The sequence below is a fragment of the Dendrobates tinctorius genome, unplaced genomic scaffold (assembly GCF_039654945.1).
Source record: "Dendrobates tinctorius isolate UK_male_01 unplaced genomic scaffold, ASM3965494v1 ptg000019l, whole genome shotgun sequence".
NCBI lineage: Eukaryota > Metazoa > Chordata > Amphibia > Anura > Dendrobatidae > Dendrobates > Dendrobates tinctorius.
The window spans coordinates 79,296,459-79,317,723 of NW_027361687.1; the positions used below are offsets into that span (position 1 = coordinate 79,296,459).

General features: G+C 45.3%; 1 protein-coding gene across 1 annotated transcript; it reads left to right on the plus strand.

Annotated features, from left to right (window-relative positions):
- The first annotated feature begins 4,635 nt into the window (after nucleotides 1-4,635).
- LOC141082656 (olfactory receptor 12D1-like) lies at nucleotides 4,636-5,571 on the plus strand. The gene has a single exon (XM_073566607.1). The coding sequence runs from the start codon at nucleotides 4,636-4,638 to the stop codon at nucleotides 5,569-5,571; it is 936 nt and encodes a 311-aa protein (XP_073422708.1).
- Nucleotides 5,572-21,265: the final 15,694 nt, after the last annotated feature.

The window sequence follows — 21,265 nt, forward strand, 5'->3', positions numbered from 1 at the left end:
CCCGTTCTTCAGGGAATGAAGAACAGCGCGTGGGAATTATTGTCTCCCTGCTTAGGGGTGATCCCCAGGCCTGGGCTTTCTCCCTGCCGACTGGTTCGCCATCTTTACGGTTAGTAGATGGGTTTTTTACTGCTCTGGCACTGGTGTATGGCGATCCGGATGACGTCTCCCTGGCGGAATCCCGACTCAGTAAGATCAAACAGGGAGGTCGGCTTGTTGAGGAGTACTGCTCAGAGTTCAGGAGATGGGCCACTGACACGCAGTGGAATGACCCTGCACTTAGGAGTCAATTTGTGCAGGGTCTGTCTCCAAAGTTGCAGGATACTCTGATGCAGTACGCCGCCCCCAGGTCGCTGGAGGCCGCCATGTCCCTTGCCATCCGGGTGGATAGACGACTCAGGGAGAGACATACACCATATGTGCCCCCTATAGTCCTTGCTAGGGAGGACACACCTGATCAATCGGAGGAACCCATGCAGCTTGGAGTAGTGGTTTCCAAAAAGGGGTTGCCTGCGGTTTGCCGAGGTATGGGGGCATGTTTTTACTGTGGGCAGACTGGCCATTTTATAGTAGTCTGCCCAGTGTGCGCCAAATCTTCCGTACCACCGAAGAAGCAGCCCCCCCTGGTCGTGTGGAGGGAGACAACCAGGGAGTGTATATTTCATCCATTTCTTCCCCTCAGTGCACCCTATCGGCTGAGGTTATGGTGGGTGGGGAAACTGAGGGCCTTCCGGTACTTGTGGACAGTGGAGCTGGAGTCAACCTGGTGGATGCCCACTTTGTCGAGACCCATGGCCTCAGGTGTAGGACGCTAGCCAAACCCTTAAGCGTCGAGGCCATTGACTCTGTCCCACTAAGCCAGGGGAGCCTTACCCAAGTCGTGGACAATATACATCTTCGTATAGGGACTCATCATGAGGAGTCCCTGTCATGCTACGTCTTGGGCGGAATATCATCACCCATCGTTCTAGGCCTCCCTTAATTAAAGAGACACAACCCAGTGATAGATTGGCGGTCTGGGGAAGTTGTCAGCTGGGGCAGTCGTGTGAGGGCTGCTGCCCGGGGGCAACTGTCTCCACCGTCTTGCTACAACCGTTCCCTTCTTCCTCAGTAGGGGCACTCATTACCACTGATCTTCTAATGTGGTAATGAGATAAAAGTTATTTGCCACTTAGGGCATTCCTCATTTTACTAGGTTATTGATTAATATGTCCACAGAAAAAATGAATTTATGATTAAATGTACTAGAATGAATTGCATGTAAATTATTAAATTCCTTAGGGTTCACATGGATTTAAAGTGCAATGATGTGGTTGAAAAGACCGTGTTCAGTTCAGTAGAACAAGTGGAACTAAAACAAAAAGATATTCAGAACAAGCAGGAATTGAAAGGAGAAGGATTGATACCCACACTGACCATGTGATATAGTGTGACGCGACTTAAGCCCCAGTCACACGCAGCGATCTCGCTATCGAGATCGCTGCTGAGTCACAAGTTTTGTGACGCAACAGCGATCTCACCAGGGAGATGGCTGTGTGTGACAGTGATCGGCCCCTCTGCCAGGTATCGCTGATCGTAGTCGAAACATCTGGACATTTTTGGGGTCGCTGGTCTCCCGCTGGCCCGCACGCATCGCTGCATGTGGTAGGCGGGAGACCAGCGATCAGCGAGCTGGTAACCAAGGTACACATTGGGTTTCTAAGGGGCACGCGGCACTTAGAAACCAGATGTGTACCTTAGTTACCAGCGCGCTGATGCAGGGAGCTGGTGACCAAGGTACACATCGAGTTTCTAAGTGCAGCGCACCCCTTAGAAACCCGATGTGTACCTTGGTTACCAGCTCCCTGCATCAGCGCACTGGTAACTAAGATACACAGCGGGTAACTAAGCGACGTGCGTTGCTTGTTACCCGCGTGTCGCTGGTGCTGATCGCTGGTGAAGCTGCCTGTTTGACAGCTCACCAGCGATCATATAGTGACACACCAGTGCTATTTATATTAAAGAATGATAATCTTCATGATACTGATAATTATGCTAATTATATAGTCAGAAAAAAGTGCACAGTGCTTGTGTTACCACCATAATATCCTAATAAACCATTATTATAGTCAGTTAATGACAATGGTGAGAAAAAAAATATATTTATACTAGTGATTCACAAAAAATCATCACATTCTAATATATATCGTTTATTGAATTACATTCATTTTTAATATTTTTATTATCTCATATTCATTTTTAATTCATTATTAATTTTATTATTAAAGTCTGTATTTATAAATACATTTTTCCATGACATGTTCATTTTTTAGTGGGAAAACTCCACAGTCAATTTGGCTCAGTTGTAGCTGCATCAAGTGAAGACACTTGTCTCTTTTGATCATTTTGAGGCAGCGGGTTCTTGTCCCGTTTTTTTCTATGACGTCTCCCTTTTCTTCTCTTTTCTTTCTTAATATTTTCTTTTTATTTCCATATTTACTTTACAAATAAAGGGAAAAAGGAAAACAATGTTAATAATATGTAGTAATAACAATTTTTTACTCCTTATAGTAAACTGTGAGCACATCATGTGTCTTGTCTTTGAACTTTGACATTGTCTGTCAGGTGATCACATTGGCACCAAAATTTGAATCTTTTGCCTATTTAAAGCTCTCAAGTGTCTGTATCTGTACAATTGGGGTATTTCCTGATGAAGAAGGCTCAGTACTTTGAAATTCGTTGAATAAAACCACACTTCTTTATGATAATACGCCCGGATATCCAGTTATTCAGCAGCGCAGAGTAAGTCCGCGTTTACCCAATTTTTTTTTCTATTGTCCAGACCTTGGCACACGTTATGATATCTTGACATCATGAAGTGCATTGTGCCAGCATGTCATGTTTCCCCACGTGATCATGTGGTGCAATACTCGTTATATTGGAATGACATCATGACGTGCATCATGGCCTAATCAGCACCATATTTGCCCATTAAGGGTGAAGAGAAGACCAGATTTGGGCCTGGTGTTTTAGGGAATGAGCGGTGGATCAACAGGGAGCTGTGTTGGCAAAATAAGAAGCAAAGTGACTGTGATATTTTATTGTTTCATACCCTTGCCAGCCCACATGTAGCCAGCAAAATGGAAGCTTTCTGATCATCATTTTACTGGATTTGTGCAAATCAAATTTCCCAAAATTTGATTTGCTAGAATCCACAAATTTTCAAAAATTCTAGTCAAAATTAGATTTATTTGGAATCAATTTGAGCACATTTATTCATAATACATGAAATATTTCTTCTTGTTATATATATTATGTTCTTCACAAAATCTAGGCAAATCCCCAGATACTCAGTTCCCACTTTAAAGAAAAAAATCATTAATAATTACTCGGAGGAATACCCAAAGAACTATATATTTCAGTGACTAACAATGTCTGTAAAAGAAGATCATTTCACTACTACACATCTGGGTCCATGTGGCTACTGAACATTTATATTGGATCCATGTACTGTATATATTTTGGTTCTTTTCACATTTATCAAATTAATTAAATCTTCTTTGTAATTTCTCAGGTAAGATAGTTTGCCTTTAGACCGTAATTTCATGCTTTCTTTTAAAAAATGCACTGTTGGTTGCATGAGCTGATGGGGACAATATGTGATAAAATACAGTAGCCCTCCAATGTTTTGCTTCTGCCTCTCGAAAACTTAGCAGATTCTTACACTTGAACTTTTTCAAGATTGAAGCGCTTAATTGCTGTCTAAAGTATTTCACAATTTGACAGCTGGCATTTAAACAAGATCATCAATGTTCTTCACATCTCTGCAAACAGTTATAATTTATGGCTGATAGGTGAGATAATTATTGATAATTTCCTAAATGATCAGTTCTGCATCGGTTGTCTTGTATTTTCCTGAACCAGACAGACTAGTGTTGATGAAGACGCGACATTGCATTAAATTAATGTATTTATTTTACTCAACTATATAGCTCCATTAATTCCTAAGCACTTTACATACATTATCATGACTGTCCCCAATGGGGTTCACAATCTAAATTCTCCATCAGTATGTCTTTGGAGTGTGGATCGAAATCGGAGTATCCACTCAAACACGGGGAGAACATACAAACTCCATGCATAAACTAAACTCCAAAACAGGGCTAATTTATTCCTACAGATCCTAAAATGCTGACCTACAGTTCCCACAATTTATTCATAAAAACTGCAGAACTCACATCAGTTCTCTATTGCTTGAAGACAAACCTGGTCATTTCCACCCACATCAAAAGTACACTTTATCCATTTAATTTATATTGGCATGTCTTTATAGAGAGAAGCAAGTATTTTGAGATTTAAAAAAAAAAAAAATAACATTAAGAGACTTGTGATAAATCTAATAAACAATTAACTCTTGAAAATCCAAGTTTATGATTGATCACATAGAAAGTATCAAACTTGAACTTTCCAAGAGAAAAGCCAATAAGGTTATGCCTGGTATTGTGTCCGATGAGACAGAGCAAATAACACTAAACATAGAAATCTGGTCATTGCCCCTATGGGCCTCTTAGCTGACTTTACTTATTAGTTTTTCCTTCTTATATTTTTCATTTAAAATTATATTTTTCTTTAACCAGTGTAATATTCTCTGAGAACATGGAAGTATACAATGAAACACACATACTAAATGAGTTCATCCTTATGGGAATCACAAACCAGCTATGGCTCCAGAAATTCCTCTTTGTTTTTGTCTTCTTTTTCTACCTTCTCGACATTTTTGGTAATCTAATCATAGTTTCATTGGCAATCAGAGATCCTACTCTACAGTCTCCAATGTATTTCCTGCTTGGCAACCTTTCCTTTTTGGATATGCTATTTTCTTCAGTGACAGTTCCAAAGATGATGATTGGGTTCCTCATGGAGAACACCATTTCTGTCAAAGGTTGTATCACCCAAATGTATTTTTTCCACTTTTTGGGATGCACAGAAGGTGTTCTCTTGGCTGCAATGGGTTATGACCGATATGTTGCTATTTGCCACCCACTACAATATGTAAGCATTATGGGGAGGTCTACTTGTATCCTGTTGGTTTTAACATCTTGGGTAACAGGTCTTACAACTTCATTAATTCATGCCATTATGTCATCCCAGCTCCCATTTTGTAATATTAAAAAAATTAAACATTTTTTCTGTGATGTGAAGCCAGTAATAAAGCTGGCATGTAAAGACATCTATGTGAACGAGGTCACCTTGGCCACGGTTAGTGGATTTTTGAGCACTAGCACCTTTTCTCTAACTATGCTCTCTTACATTTATATCATTACTCATGTCCTGAAGATAAAGACTTCGAAAGGAAGGTCCAAGACATTCTCAACATGTTCCTCACACTTTACTATTGTCATCTTGTTTTATGGAACAGCAATGTGTACTTACCTTGGACCTGCCTCCGAGACTTCACTGGAAAAAGATAGGATGGCTGCCATTTTGTTTACAGTTTTTACACCAACAATGAACCCAATCATTTACACATTAAGAAACAAAGAAGTTAAGAAAGCAGTAAGAAAACTTATAAAAAGGTCATTGCATTTTTAGAATAGCTTTTACAAAGTAGATGGGTAAGTCATCAATGTGCCATTTCGTGCTCTACCTGGAGAATTTTTGACATCCCCCATTTTATCAAGTTTTGCAGAATTTTAGAGTTCCATCTCATAACTACCTCATGAAAAAATACATCAAGCATTAAAGAGATTCTGCCATACAGACAACCCCTGTAAATATATGATCTATACGAGCCTACGGACAGTAAAATGGTTGATTTCCCACTAAAAGCTCTACTTTATTTCGTAAAATGAACAGATGTTGCAAACAGAGGCTCTCACTCTTTTTAGCGATATCAGGCTGTGAAACATTTCAGCCTCAGCTGATGTATTTGTAATGAACAGCTGATTTCCTGTAGGTTGCCTGTTAGCAAAGGGGATGTCCTGCTAGGACATCTCGTATAATTACTTATATCTTTAAAAAAAATTATGTTTTTTTTGTTAAGAGTAAAATTCTTTATTTGTAGAGTGAGAATAGCAACTCAAGTCTAATCATGTAGAATAAAACATGAGACTCTTGTGAGTGTTACCTAACATATTACTTATTACAATATACTACATATTACAGGTCTTCTTTCCTTTTTCAGGGGTTCTGCTCCCAAAAACTTATTGGTTATTCCCACTTTATTTTATTGGAATAGCTGGATAGATCTTGACTAGAGTTGAGCGAAACGGGTCGAAAAAATTCAAAAGTCGCCGACTTTTGGCAAAGTCGGGTTTCATGAAACGAAACCCGACCCTAGGATGAGGTCGGCCACGAGGTCGGCGACTTACGCGCCAAAGTCGCGTTTCAAAAGTTTGTTTTGTGCTCTTTTTCAGCCAATCAGGATCCACGGACACTGTGGGCAACGTGATGACCTAGGCACGGGTCACCACCATCTTTCAGAAGGGCATGCAAGTGATTGGCTTGCTTTGGTGGGCGTCACAGGGGGTATAAAAGGGCGTGCACGCCGACCGCCATCTTACTTCTGCCGATCTTAGTATAGGGAGAGGTTGCTGCTGATTCTGTAGGGAGAGCGTTAGGCAGGGAAGAAGACAAAAAAACTGCTTCTGCTGCTAGCGAATTGGCCTGCACAACACACAAGTCACTGTGTGTGCAGTGCAAGGGGAGGCTATATAGTGGTGTATCAGTGGTGTTGGTTGTTGGGCTGCCTTTTAAGGCTTCCTGACACGCTGGCATTGCTGTTTACCCACTGCTCTGCAAACTGCTTTTTTAAAAGCAATCCAATCTCCCTTATCCTCTAGTCACTTTTGTCACAGCTGTGCCATCGAGCGTGTCACATAGCGCTCAGATATCAGTGGGCCTCACACAATCCACAAGTGTCCAGTGTCCAAAAGTGTGCGCAGAGATTCAAAATCTCCATTATCCTCTCGTCACTTTGGTCACAGGCAGCTGTGCCATCGAGCGTGTCACATAGCGCTCAGATATCAGTGTCCCTCACACAATCCACAAGTGTCCAGTGTCCAAAAGTGTGCGCAGAGATTCAAAATCTCCATTATCCTCTCGTCACTTTGGTCACAGGCAGCTGTGCCATCGAGCGTGTCACATAGCACTCAGATATCAGTGGGCCTCACACAATCCACAAGTGTCCAGTGTCCAAAAGTGTGCGCAGAGATTCAAAATCTCCATTATCCTCTCGTCACTTTGGTCACAGGCAGCTGTGCCATCGAGCGTGTCACATAGCGCTCAGATATCAGTGGGCCTCACACAATCCACAAGTCTCCAGTGTCCAAAAGTGTGCGCAGAGATTCAAAATCTCCATTATCCTCTCGTCACTTTGGTCAAAGGCAGCTGTGCCATCGAGCGTGTCACATAGCGCTCAGATATCAGTGGGCCTCACACAATCCACAAGTGTCCAGTGTCCAAAAGTTTGCGCAGAGATTCAAAATCTCCATTATCCTCTCGTCACTTTGGTCACAGGCAGCTGTGCCATCGAGCGTGTCACATAGCGCTCAGATATCAGTGGGCCTCACACAATCCAAAAGTGTCCACTGTCCACAAGTGTGTGCAGAAATTCTAAATCTCCCCTGTCCTATAGACACCTTGTACCTTGTTTTACATTACTATATAGTTTGTTGGATTTTGTCTACATTTCTACCAAAAATGAGGAAGGCTGGTGGAAGAGGCCGTGGAATTGGGCGGGGGTTGGCAGCTGGTAATGATGGTGTTGGTGGTGGATCTGATGGTAGTGGCAAGAGCAAAATAGGACCGAATGCAGGAGGTGCTGACCCTGCGTCATCGTCTGTCTACATAAGGCCTCGAACGCTTAGTTTTCTAGGAGTTGGCAAACCGCTTTTAAAGGCAGAGCATCAGGAAAAAGTTTTGTCTTACATTGCTGACTCAGCCTCCAGCTCTATCGCCTCCTCTTCTTCAGTTGTAAAAAGTAAAAGCACTGAGTCGTCATTGGAGGCTCATGTTCATGAACCACACCTTTCCTTGTGTCCTTCACCCCAACCAAGATTGAAGGATGACGCAGGCCATACTACTGATTACTCCATGGAGCTGTTTTCACATACCATGCCTGGATTATCAAGTCAAATGGTGAATTACCCAGGCCAAGATGAATCTGACATGGAGTGCACTGATGCACAGCCGCTGATGGATGATTCTGCTGGTACATTCACTCAGAGCACTACATTGTCCTCGCAGTGTACAGAGCCAGATTTTGACCCTGATGAGACTCAGGTGCCCCTTCCCGCACACTATACCACCATACACGGTGACACAGAGAAAGGTGCACATGACATAGAAGAGGAGGTGATGGATGACCCAGTTGTTGACCCAGATTGGCATCCATTGGGGGAAGAGGGTGCTGCTTCCAATAGCTCAGATGAGGAGCATCCACAGCAGACATCGACATCGCAACAGCTGTTATCTGGCAGGCCCGGAGCACTCCAAAGACAGGTTCCAAACATCAAAAGAGTTGCTGGACAGCTTGTCCAGAGGGTCAAAAGATCACAGCGTGCTAGGCCGCAAAATGTCTGCCAAAGTAGGAAGAGTGCAGTGTGGCACTTTTTTGAACAAAATCCTCATGATCAGGCCAAGGTTATCTGTAAGAAGTGCGCAAAGACCTTTAGCCGAGGGAAAAATCTGAAAAATTTGAATACCAGTTGCATGCTTAGACATTTAACCAGCATGCACTTGCAAGCGTGGACACAACACCAAACCTCAAGTGCCACATGTGCAACTGATCACAACGAAGGTAGTCAGCAACGCTACATTGTTTCCCCCACTGTAAGCCCACCGGTTAGCACAGCAGCAAATGTTGAGGTGTCGTTGCAAGGCCACAGCAGTCAGGGAATCCCACTGTTATATCAACGAAAGACTGATTCTAGGCCATCAGAAAGAACACCAACTCCATCACCATCATCAACCCTCTCTCAGTCCGCCCTGTCCACCGCTACTTCCACCATATGCAGGTCTCAAGTCCAGCTCACCCTCCCAGACACTATGAGTAGGTCAAGAAAGTACTCAGTCTCTCATCCACGTACACTGGGTTTGAACGCCCACATTGCCAAACTAATCTCGTTTGAGATGATGCCCTTTCGGTTGGTGGAAAGCACAGCTTTCCGCGAACTCATGGCCTATGCAGTACCACGCTATGACCTACCCAGTCGCCACTTCTTCTCTCGCAAAGCCATCCCAGCCCTCCACCATCATGTGAAAGACCGCATTGTCCATGCACTCAAGCAGTCAGTGAGCGGAAAGGTGCACCTCACAACTGATGCATGGTCCAGTCGGCATGGCCAGGGCCGTTACGTGTCCATCACTGCGCACTGGGTTAATGTGGTGGATGCAGGGTCCACATGGGACAGCGGTGGTGGGACAGTGCTGCCTAGCCCACGGTATAGGAAACAGTTGGCTGTAGGCGTTCGACCCTCCTCCTCCTCCTCCTCCAGAAGCGAAAGCTCGTCCACAGAGCGCAGTCGTACGAGCACTCCATCTGCAGCTGCCACTGTTGCACACGATGTGTCCCCCTATCGAGCAGCTAGTGGAAAGCGTCAGCAGGCTGTGTTGCAGATGATGTGTTTGGGCGACAGACACACCGCCGAGGTGCTGGCCGAGTACTTGAAGCGACAAACTGAGTCATGGCTGGGCAGTGTACATCTTGAGGCAGGCAAGGTAGTTAGTGATAACGGGCGTAATTTTGTGGCAGCCATAGCCCTTTCAAAACTCAGCCACATACCTTGCTTGGCTCACAGCTTGAACCTGGTGGTGCAGTGCTTCCTCAAAAATTATCCGGAGTTAACAGCCCTGCTCCAGAAGGTGCGAAGACTGTGCGCGCACATCCGCCGGTCGCCTGTACACTCCGTTCGTATGCAGAAGCGGCAGCGATTGCTCCACCTTCCCAACCACCGCCTCATTATCGACATTGCAACAAGGTGGAACTCCACCCTGCACATGGTGGAGCGGCTGTGCGAGCAGAGGCAGGCCATAATGCATTTGTGGGAGGATACACGGCCAGGCACTTTGAGAGCAGACATGGAGTTGACAGGCGTGCAGTGGTCGAAGCTGAAAGACCTTTGTAAAGTCCTTCAGTGTTTTGAGGAATGCACACGGCTGGTAAGCGCAGACGACGCCATCCTAAGCATGAGCATCCCACTTATGCGTCTGCTCATGCAAACTTTGACGCACCTTAAGGAGCAGGCGTCTGCAGCCAATGTTGATGAGGAGGAAGAGGAGGAGGGAATCCTTGATGACATTCAGCCATTGTCTGCTCAGGGACCTCTCCTGGACGAGGTGGAGGAAGAAGAGGAGGAGGATGATGGGGATGATTACTTAGGGGAGGAGGATGCATCTCTTGGGGCAAGTGAAAATGTTGGCGTGGCAAGGTCTGGTACAGGGTTTGTGCGTGACTGGAGGGATGTGGATTTGCCAGAAAGTGCTCCTCCACCCAGCACTCGCAGTGCATCATTGACACCGGGAACATTGGCCCACATGTCAGATTATGCCTTGCGGATCCTAAAAAGGGACCCCCGCATTGCCAAAATGATGAACGATGACGACTACTGGTTGGCCAGCATCCTGGATCCACGCTATAAAGGCAAATTACAAAACATCATGCCACAGGAGAACCTTGACCTAATATTGGCTAATAAACAAGCAACTCTGGTAAATCGGTTGCTTGAGGCATTCCCAGCACACAGCAGCGGTGATGGTTCTCACACGAGCCGTACGGGCCGGGGGCAGCTTGGCAGAGGTGTTCGTGGTGCACACAGCAGAAGTGGCGTTGGAGACAGGGGTTTCATGACAATGTTGTGGACTGATTTTTCAAATACCGCTCACACAACTGGTAATACTGCATCGATGGAAAGTGACAGGAGACAGCAGTTGTCAACTATGGTTACAAACTACTTTTCCTCCCATATCGATGTTCTCCCACACAGGTCATTCCCCTTTGACTATTGGGCCGCTAAACTGGACACCTGGCCTGAATTGGCCCAATATGTCTTACAGGAGCTCGCTTGCCCAGCTGCAAGTGTGCTATTGGAAAGAGTCTTCAGTGCAGCTGGATCAATCCTGACAGAAAAAAGGACCCGTCTGTCAACCCAAAATGTGGATGATCTAACCTTCATTAAAATGAACCACGCATGGGTTTCCAAGGATTTTGTCCCACCTTCCCCTGATGACACATAGGGTGACAGAAAAATGGCTTGCTTTGGTCCACCTCTTCCTGGTACTTCACCTATTTCGCCTTTTGCATCAGCTGAATGTCCAACATCAACATATGCCACTTTCTAAAACTCCCTAACTGTGCTGCCTCCCCCCCCATGGCCGGGGTCACCACCTAGCGCACGACACCGTGCGAGTGCCGTTGCCCTGGACAGGTGGGTAGGCCGACTCTTGGGCGCTGGCACTGGCACAGGGTCCCTCATAGTGCAATCAAGTGTCTCTGACGGTGGTGGTGCACACCCGCCGTCAGACACACCGCTGTACTATGAGGGGCCCAGTGCCAGTACCGACGCCCACGAGTGGGCCCCCCTTGCTTGGGCAGGGCCCCAGCATTTGCAATCTTTACCTCTCCCAGCTCCTCCGCTGTGTAATCTGGGCCGTCAAATCCATACTGTGCCTGACACCGTCTGAGCCTGCCTCCTGAGACATATATTTTGAATGTGTACGCTATCCATACATGTTATCCGGGGATACGGTACCCTTTCTAACCTTTGTGCAATCACGTGCAATCCATACTGGGCCTAACACCGTCTGAGCCTGCCTCCTGAGACATATATTTTGAATGTGTACGCTATCCATACATGTTATCCGGGGATACGGTACCCTTTCTAACCTTTGTGCAATCACGTGCAATCCATACTGGGCCTAACACCGTCTGAGCCTGCCTCCTGAGACATATATTTTGAATGTGTACGCTATCCATACATGTTATCCGGGGATACGGTACCCTTTCTAACCTTTGTGCAATCACGTGCAATCCATACTGGGCCTAACACCGTCTGAGCCTGCCTCCTGAGACATATATTTTGAATGTGTACGCTATCCATACATGTTATCCGGGGATACGGTACCCTTTCTAACCTTTGTGCAATCACGTGCAATCCATACTGTGCCTGACACCGTCTGAGCCTGCCTCCTGAGACATATATTTTGAATGTGTACGCTATCCATACATGTTATCCGGGGATACGGTACCCTTTCTAACCTTTGTGCAATCACGTGCAATCCATACTGGGCCTAACACCGTCTGAGCCTGCCTCCTGAGACATATATTTTGAATGTGTACGCTATCCATACATGTTATCCGGGGATACGGTACCCTTTCTAACCTTTGTGCAATCACGTGCAATCCATACTGTGCCTGACACCGTCTGAGCCTGCCTCCTGAGACATATATTTTGAATGTGTACGCTATCCATACATGTTATCCGGGGATACGGTACCCTTTCTAACCTTTGTGCAATCAAGTGCAATCCATACTGGGCCTAACACCGTCTGAGCCTGCCTCCTGAGACATATATTTTGAATGTGTACGCTATCCATACATGTTATCCGGGGATACGGTACCCTTTCTAACCTTTGTGCAATCACGTGCAATCCATACTGTGCCTGACACCGTCTGAGCCTGCCTCCTGAGACATATATTTTGAATGTGTACGCTATCCATACATGTTATCCGGGGATACGGTACCCTTTCTAACCTTTGTGCAATCACGTGCAATCCATACTGGGCCTAACACCGTCTGAGCCTGCCTCCTGAGACATATATTTTGAATGTGTACGCTATCCATACATGTTATCCAGGGATACGGTACCCTTTCTAACCTTTGTGCAATCACGTGCAATCCATACTGTGCCTGACACCGTCTGAGCCTGCCTCCTGAGACATATATTTTGAATGTGTACGCTATCCATACATGTTATCCGGGGATACGGTACCCTTTCTAACCTTTGTGCAATCACGTGCAATCCATACTGGGCCTAACACCGTCTGAGCCTGCCTCCTGAGACATATATTTTGAATGTGTACGCTATCCATACATGTTATCCGGGGATACGGTACCCTTTCTAACCTTTGTGCAATCACGTGCAATCCATACTGTGCCTGACACCGTCTGAGCCTGCCTCCTGAGACATATATTTTGAATGTGTACGCTATCTATACATGTTATCCGGGGATACGGTACCCTTTCTAACCTTTGTGCAATCACGTGCAATCCATACTGGGCCTAACACCGTCTGAGCCTGCCTCCTGAGACATATATTTTGAATGTGTACGCTATCCATACATGTTATCCGGGGATACGGTACCCTTTCTAACCTTTGTGCAATCACGTGCAATCCATACTGTGCCTGACACCGTCTGAGCCTGCCTCCTGAGACATATATTTTGAATGTGTACGCTATCCATACATGTTATCCGGGGATACGGTACCCTTTCTAACCTTTGTGCAATCACGTGCAATCCATACTGGGCCTAACACCGTCTGAGCCTGCCTCCTGAGACATATATTTTGAATGTGTACGCTATCCATACATGTTATCCGGGGATACGGTACCCTTTCTAACCTTTGTGCAATCACGTGCAATCCATACTGTGCCTGACACCGTCTGAGCCTGCCTCCTGAGACATATATTTTGAATGTGTACGCTATCCATACATGTTATCCAGGGATACGGTACCCTTTCTAACCTTTGTGCAATCACGTGCAATCCATACTGGGCCTAACACCGTCTGAGCCTGCCTCCTGAGACATATATTTTGAATGTGTACGCTATCCATACATGTTATCCGGGGATACGGTACCCTTTCTAACCTTTGTGCAATCACGTGCAATCCATACTGTGCCTGACACCGTCTGAGCCTGCCTCCTGAGACATATATTTTGAATGTGTACGCTATCCATACATGTTATCCGGGGATACGGTACCCTTTCTAACCTTTGTGCAATCACGTGCAATCCATACTGGGCCTAACACCGTCTGAGCCTGCCTCCTGAGACATATATTTTGAATGTGTACGCTATCCATACATGTTATCCGGGGATACGGTACCCTTTCTAACCTTTGTGCAATCACGTGCAATCCATACTGTGCCTGACACCGTCTGAGCCTGTCTCCTGAGACATATATTTTGAATGTGTACGCTATCCATACATGTTATCCGGGGATACGGTACCCTTTCTAACCTTTGTGCAATCACGTGCAATCCAAACTGGGCCTAACACCGTCTGAGCCTGCCTCCTGAGACATATATTTTGAATGTGTACGCTATCCATACATGTTATCCGGGGATACGGTACCCTTTCTAACCTTTGTGCAATCACGTGCAATCCATACTGTGCCTGACACCGTCTGAGCCTGCCTCCTGAGACATATATTTTGAATGTGTACGCTATCCATACATGTTATCCGGGGATACGGTACCCTTTCTAACCTTTGTGCAATCACGTGCAATCCATACTGGGCCTAACACCGTCTGAGCCTGCCTCCTGAGACATATATTTTGAATGTGTACGCTATCCATACATGTTATCCGGGGATACGGTACCCTTTCTAACCTTTGTGCAATCACGTGCAATCCATACTGGGCCTAACACCGTCTGAGCCTGCCTCCTGAGACATATATTTTGAATGTGTACGCTATCCATACATGTTATCCGGGGATACGGTACCCTTTCTAACCTTTGTGCAATCACGTGCAATCCATACTGGGCCTAACACCGTCTGAGCCTGCCTCCTGAGACATATATTTTGAATGTGTACGCTATCCATACATGTTATCCGGGGATACGGTACCCTTTCTAACCTTTGTGCAATCACGTGCAATCCATACTGTGCCTGACACCGTCTGAGCCTGCCTCCTGAGACATATATTTTGAATGTGTACGCTATCCATACATGTTATCCGGGGATACGGTACCCTTTCTAACCTTTGTGCAATCACGTGCAATCCATACTGGGCCTAACACCGTCTGAGCCTGCCTCCTGAGACATATATTTTGAATGTGTACGCTATCCATACATGTTATCTGGGGATACGGTACCCTTTCTAACCTTTCTGCAATCACGTGCAATCCATACTGGGCGTGAGAACGGCTGGCGAGCTGTTAAGCAAGCTACAGCACCTGTCCAGACAAGTACAGGGATTCCCTAGCGAGGAGACTTATTTGATTGTTTTCAATGTTGGGACAGCAATTTTTGGGGAGCACTATACTCTGGAGAATGATAGATGGGGCCCACCATACACTGGAACATTCCAAAGGTGGACATCAGACACTGGAGCAGCATTTACAGGGCCCATTATACACTAGAGCATTAGAAATGGGGCCCATTATGTTTGGAGCATTATTTGGGCCCATAAGACAGTGGAGCTTCATCCATGGGGACCAACATATACTGTAGCATTATGTGGAGCTCATCATATACTGTTTCAAACATTATATGGGACCAATGATTCTGTATGGAGAAATAGATGGGCCTCGTCATGAGATGTAAAAAGTGAGGTATTTTTCATTGTACTATACCGCTATTTATCTGCCGTATCGGAGCATGATGAGTTGTGGTATGTGTTAAAGGGGCGCTCTTTCGCCCAGGGCACATGAAAACCTGCAGCCAGCCCTCCCCCCCCCACAACTTTAGCCAAATAACCCCCATTTTTCAGTGCGTAACTTATATTATGAAGTTAATTAAGGTTGACAAGCTTAAGTAAGAAGAATTGATGCTTTTGGCATTCAAATGGGCACTGTTGGTGTGTTTCCTGTCCTCCTCTCACTGCCGACTTTTATTCCCCATTGACTTACATTGGGTTTCGTGTTTCGGGACGACCCCGACTTTTCCCTATAATCGGACGATCTTGCTCGACCCGACTTTTGGAAAAGTCGGGTTTCACGAAACGAAACGCGACCCTAAAAAACCAAAAGTCGCTCAACTCTAATCTTGACTAATGTTTATTAATGTTCCTCCTCTTTCCTGGATAATTACAGTTTCATTTTTTATTGCTTACAGCTCATTGCCTAGAGGAATGACCACTATTATGGACAAGCAGTAGTGTTTTTGTATGCACAGTAGATGCATGACAGTAGAAATCTACGCTTTCACATAACACGGGCCTTTTAGGCCCATGTGCAAGTCAACTGATTTAAGCAATTTTTCCTTTTTATCTTTGTAAGACACCATTGTTGATTTGTTGCTGAAACCAAAGACACTATCACAAAGTACTCGCTGTGGATTATGCTTCATCACCAGAGGAATATCTTGTCAACATGGTTTCATGGTGCCAACAACTGTAATATTTTTTCCAAGAAAAAAATCACCCAGTTCGACATTAGTGAAGTAATTGTCTATTGTTATATTTATACCAGAATTGTAAATAGGTATACCAAGTTTTTTTTTACAATGTCAGAACCTAGATCTTTCTGCACTGTTGCAACAACTTCTATTCCACAGAAGATAAGCCCAGTCATCCCATAATAATTGGTAGGTGACCAGAAAAATGCCCACAGGAAAAATGCCCACACGGAAAATTGCCCACATGGAAAATTGCCCACATGGAAAATTGCCCACATGGAAAATTGCCCGCATGGAAAATTGCCAATTGCAGCATCGCAAAGTTTCAGATCTGTGATATTTGAGGTGCAAGGTGAGGATGTTCACATGATATGTGAAAAATGCCCACAGAAAATTGCCCACAGACATGAATACCCACAGGAAAACAGTAGCGAGTTATAGGTGAGATGCTCTACAGGACAGAGAGTAGCATAGATCTATAGGTTAAATACTCTGCAGGACAGGGGGATAGTATGCAAGTATACGTGAGATGCTCTGCAGGGCAGTAGAATAATCTAGAATTAAAGGTGAGATGCTCTGCAGGACAGAGAATAGTATAGAATTATAGGTTAAATGCTCTGCAGGACAGGGAGATAGTATACAGGTATAGGAGAGATGCTCTGTAAGACAGGGGGATAGTATACAGGTATAGGCTAAATGCTCTGCAGGACAGGGGGATAGTATATAGGTATAGGTGAGATGCTCTGCAGGGCAGGAGAATAATATAGAATTCTAGGTGAGATGCTCTGCAGCACAGAAGCACATTTGCTTCTGCTTTTTGAGGGCAGGAGTCCTGATAATGTTCTGTTGGTTCTTGAAATACATTGTCATCTTTTGTTTTGAGAATTGAATGGCTGGGTTGAAGAGCGATGCTGTCGGCATTTCCAAGTCACCACTGCGTTTGTTGCGCCCGCCGGCGCTCACCTGGGGTCCTCCTCCTGCCGGCGCCCCTCCTCTCCACTCTCGCGCCATCCCCTGTCTGGCTTTGCAGGGGTTCGGCGCGTCGGAGGTCCGCGCATGCGCACTCACCCTTCCTCGGCCTCTGTGCATCCTGGGGGCACGTGACCCGGTGGCTCCGCCCCCATCATGGCGGCGCCCACTGGGTTTTTCAGCTGGGCGTCTGGACAGGTAAGACGCCTGTTTGTCTTAGCCCGTGGCGCCCGCTATCCTTGCGCAGCGTCACCCTTGGCCATCAGGTCCCTGCGCACCCTCTGTGCTGCGCTCTCCTGTATCTCTGCCTTTGTCCCCGTCTGTAGCCTGCTCCCGTGTCTCCCTGTCACTGCCTACCGTCCTCCTTGGCTCCTCTGCTTCCTCCTCCTGTGTTCCCCGTGCCGGTCCCTCTCCTGTACCTCTGCCCATTTGTTGCCTGCCTCCTGTATTTCACGCTCCTTCCCCTGTCTCGTTCCTTGTCTCATTTCCCAGGCCCAGCCTTTCCTAACCCCCTTTCCCTCATCTTCCTTTCAGCTTCTGGTCCCGGTTCCGTCCTGACCCTTCGGGCTTCCACAGCCTGCCTCCTGTTACTTTGGATCTACTCTACCCCTCGTATACCTTTCCACACTCTGATCTGCTCTCCTGTATTTACCCTGGGTCGTCCCTTTGGTTCCGGCTGTCGTGGTTCCATCTCCCTTGGGCCTGCCCCTAACACTCCCTGTATAGGGGGTTGTCATCACCTGGTCCGCTCACCCTCGGGGGCTCTGGAGCCACGACCCAGAGGGTCCACTCTCGGGTTTTCTGCCTAGAAACCCTAACAGCGTTGATAGTATGAAATGCAAGATATTCAAACCCCAAGTAAATCATAACTTCATTGTTCCCCTGGCGAGAATACTTTTAGATGAACTCAAAACACACTTTTATTGAAAAGTAATTAAAAAATATGGGGATAGAGCTATTAAAGTACATGTTTTAACTAACCAAAACACAATTGGCTGGCACATGACTTATGGATATGGGACGGACCCCCACTCCATCTTAAAACCACCATAACTACAGTAAACCTAGGCACTAGAATAAATACACAACACATTATTTTGGTTGTCAAAATGGCCACAGCTTTATTTAAATCACAGAATTAAAATAATCACAGTAGGAGTCAGGTGAAGTGCTAGTACATTGGGAGTCACCAGTACTGTGATATCCCCAGCTGTCTGACATACAGAACCAGGCCAGACAGACATAAAGGGGCAGCACGCACTGGCTTGCCATTCAAGCAGAGCCAGTAAACTTTCAGGGCACCAATGACCCTATTATCCTCACTCCTGAGCTAAACCACTGTGCCCGCCCCTGATTGACGTTACCATTACAACGTCTTGAGGCTGGCCACCAAAGCCGAGCCTGTTCACCACCATGAGGTTTTACATCCTCTATTAGTTAAAATGGGTCCACCTTAACTTGTCTGCAACTTCCACCTGACTACTAAACCACAAAGCTGTGACGGGTTATAAATTCACATTTGACACCTTTTCTTTTTTACTAAGCCACTTTAGTAAACTTACAAACTAGAAGTCCCTGTAAAAGCATTAAGGGGACTAACTTGGCAAACCTCCGACTCACAAAGAGTCATCCTACAGAACTCAGGAGAGGAAAAACCCCCTGTGGAGGAAACCTCTAGGGAACCATGGCTGAAGGATGGCCCTTCCCTTGGGCTTAGAAGGTTAATGCTGTTAACTCTTTATAGCCATGATAAAATTGAACCTGGAACAAAATATACAATGGTAATTTCAAAAATACAATAAAGCATTCATCATACAAGCAATAATTAAAACGTTTTAGGACAATGATTATAAACAGGGCGGGAGGGCGGGAAATGCTTCCTCCTGTTCATCATGTGTAAGAAAGAGGGAGAGACACAGATTTCCTGTTCTATATAAACCCCACCCTCCTCACCGTAACCCACCCAGGCATATACATACTGTGCTTCTTACTCTGAAAGCAACATCACTCTTGCTTAAAATCTATACCACTATACCAAAAAAGCTGCAGGAGTTAAGGTCCACCCATCCCCAAGTCATGTCCTCCTCCGCCTATGGCTCCAGTGGTTTCTTGACTTATGGATATGGGACGGACCCCCACTCCATCCTAAAACCACCATAACTACAGTAAACCTAGGCACTAGAATAAATACACAACACATTATTTTGGTTGTCAAAATGGCCACAGCTTTATTTAAATCACAGGATTAAAACAATCACAGTAGGAATCAGTGCTAGTACATTGGGATTCACAAGTACTGTGATATCCCCAGATGTCTGACATACAGAACCAGGACAGACAGCCATAAAGGGGTGGCACGCACAGGATTAAAACAATCACAGTAGGAGTCAGGTGAAGTGCTAGTACATTGGGATTCACCATTACTGTGATATCCCCAGCTGTCTGACATACAGAACCAGGCCAGACAGCCATAAAGGGGCGGCACGCACTGGCTTGCCATTCAAGCAGAGCCAGTAAACTTTCAGGGCACCAATGACCCTATTATCCTCACTCCTGTGCTTAATCACTGTGCCCGCCCCTGATTGACGTTACCATTACAACATCCTTGAGGCTGGCCACCAAAGCCGAGCTTGTTCACCACCATGAGGTTTTACATCCTCTATTAGTTAAAATGAGTCCACCTTAACTTGTCTGCATCTTCCATCTGACTCCTAAACCGCCACCATAGAGGCCATTTGACACCTTAAATGGACTCGACCCCCATCAACCATGCCTAATAAAGCCATCAACCATTTCTTCATGCTATGGAAAGACTGTGCACACAAGTAATAAAAAATAAAATTCCAGAGCTCCGACAGATTAATTTTATCAATGTCATGCTACCAAGTTATGATCGATAATACGGTAACTACAGCAAAATAACAGTTGCTAAACATCCTGCAATCAGGATCCCATACTGGGAAATGTGGAAAGTAAACCATAATTAAGGTAAAATCTGAATACCTGTATAACGACATCTGTCGTGCCTCTAAAAACTATTATACCGCATGCATTTTAACCAGCTTTAAAAATTCACCAATTCACAGATTTTAGTTCTAGAAACCACCATTATTTACAGTAGCTGTGCCGTAAAATTTCTTAAACCACTTACTATCACTACCCGAAAAGTGATGAACATATCAATAGAAAGATATTATAAAAAGGGAGTAATTAAAAACTATACACAATATAACATCAACATTATAACCGACCATAAAATAACATTCAGAATATCTGGAAGTAGTAATTTAAATAAACCTAAAGCAGAAAAAGTCTACAAAGGTATTATTAATAACCCTGCCACGCCATTGTTAATTGTTTTTTATGCACTTGATAACATTTACCGTTGACCTCTACAACTGGGTCAAAGGCATGGGAATAGGCATATTGCCCTTCGTGTTAATGCACTTGATTACTTTACCCTTAGCCACTCCCACTGGCTCAAGGGTACCAGGAGTAGGCACACTGCCCTTTGTGTTAATGCACTAGATTATGCCCTTAGCCGCTCCCACCAGCTCAAGGGCATCAGGAATAGGCATACTGCCCTATGTGTTAATGCACTAGATTATACCCTTAGCCACTCCCATCAGCTCAAGGGCATCGGGAATAGGCATATTGCCATTCATATTAATGCACTAGATTACTTTACCCTTAGCCGCTCCCATTGGCTCAAGGGCATCGGGAGTAGGCATACTGCCCTTTGTGTTAATGCACTTGATTATACCCTTAGCCGCTCCCATTGGCTCAAGGGCATTAGGACTAGGCATACTGCCCTTTGTATTAATGCGCTAGATTATACCCTTAGCTGCTCCCACCAGCTCAAGGGCATCGGGAACAGGCATATTGCCCTTCATGTTAATGCACTTGATTACTTTACCCTTAGTCACTCCCAATGACTCAAGGGCACACAGATTAATTAGGTACATTGCTCTTCAGT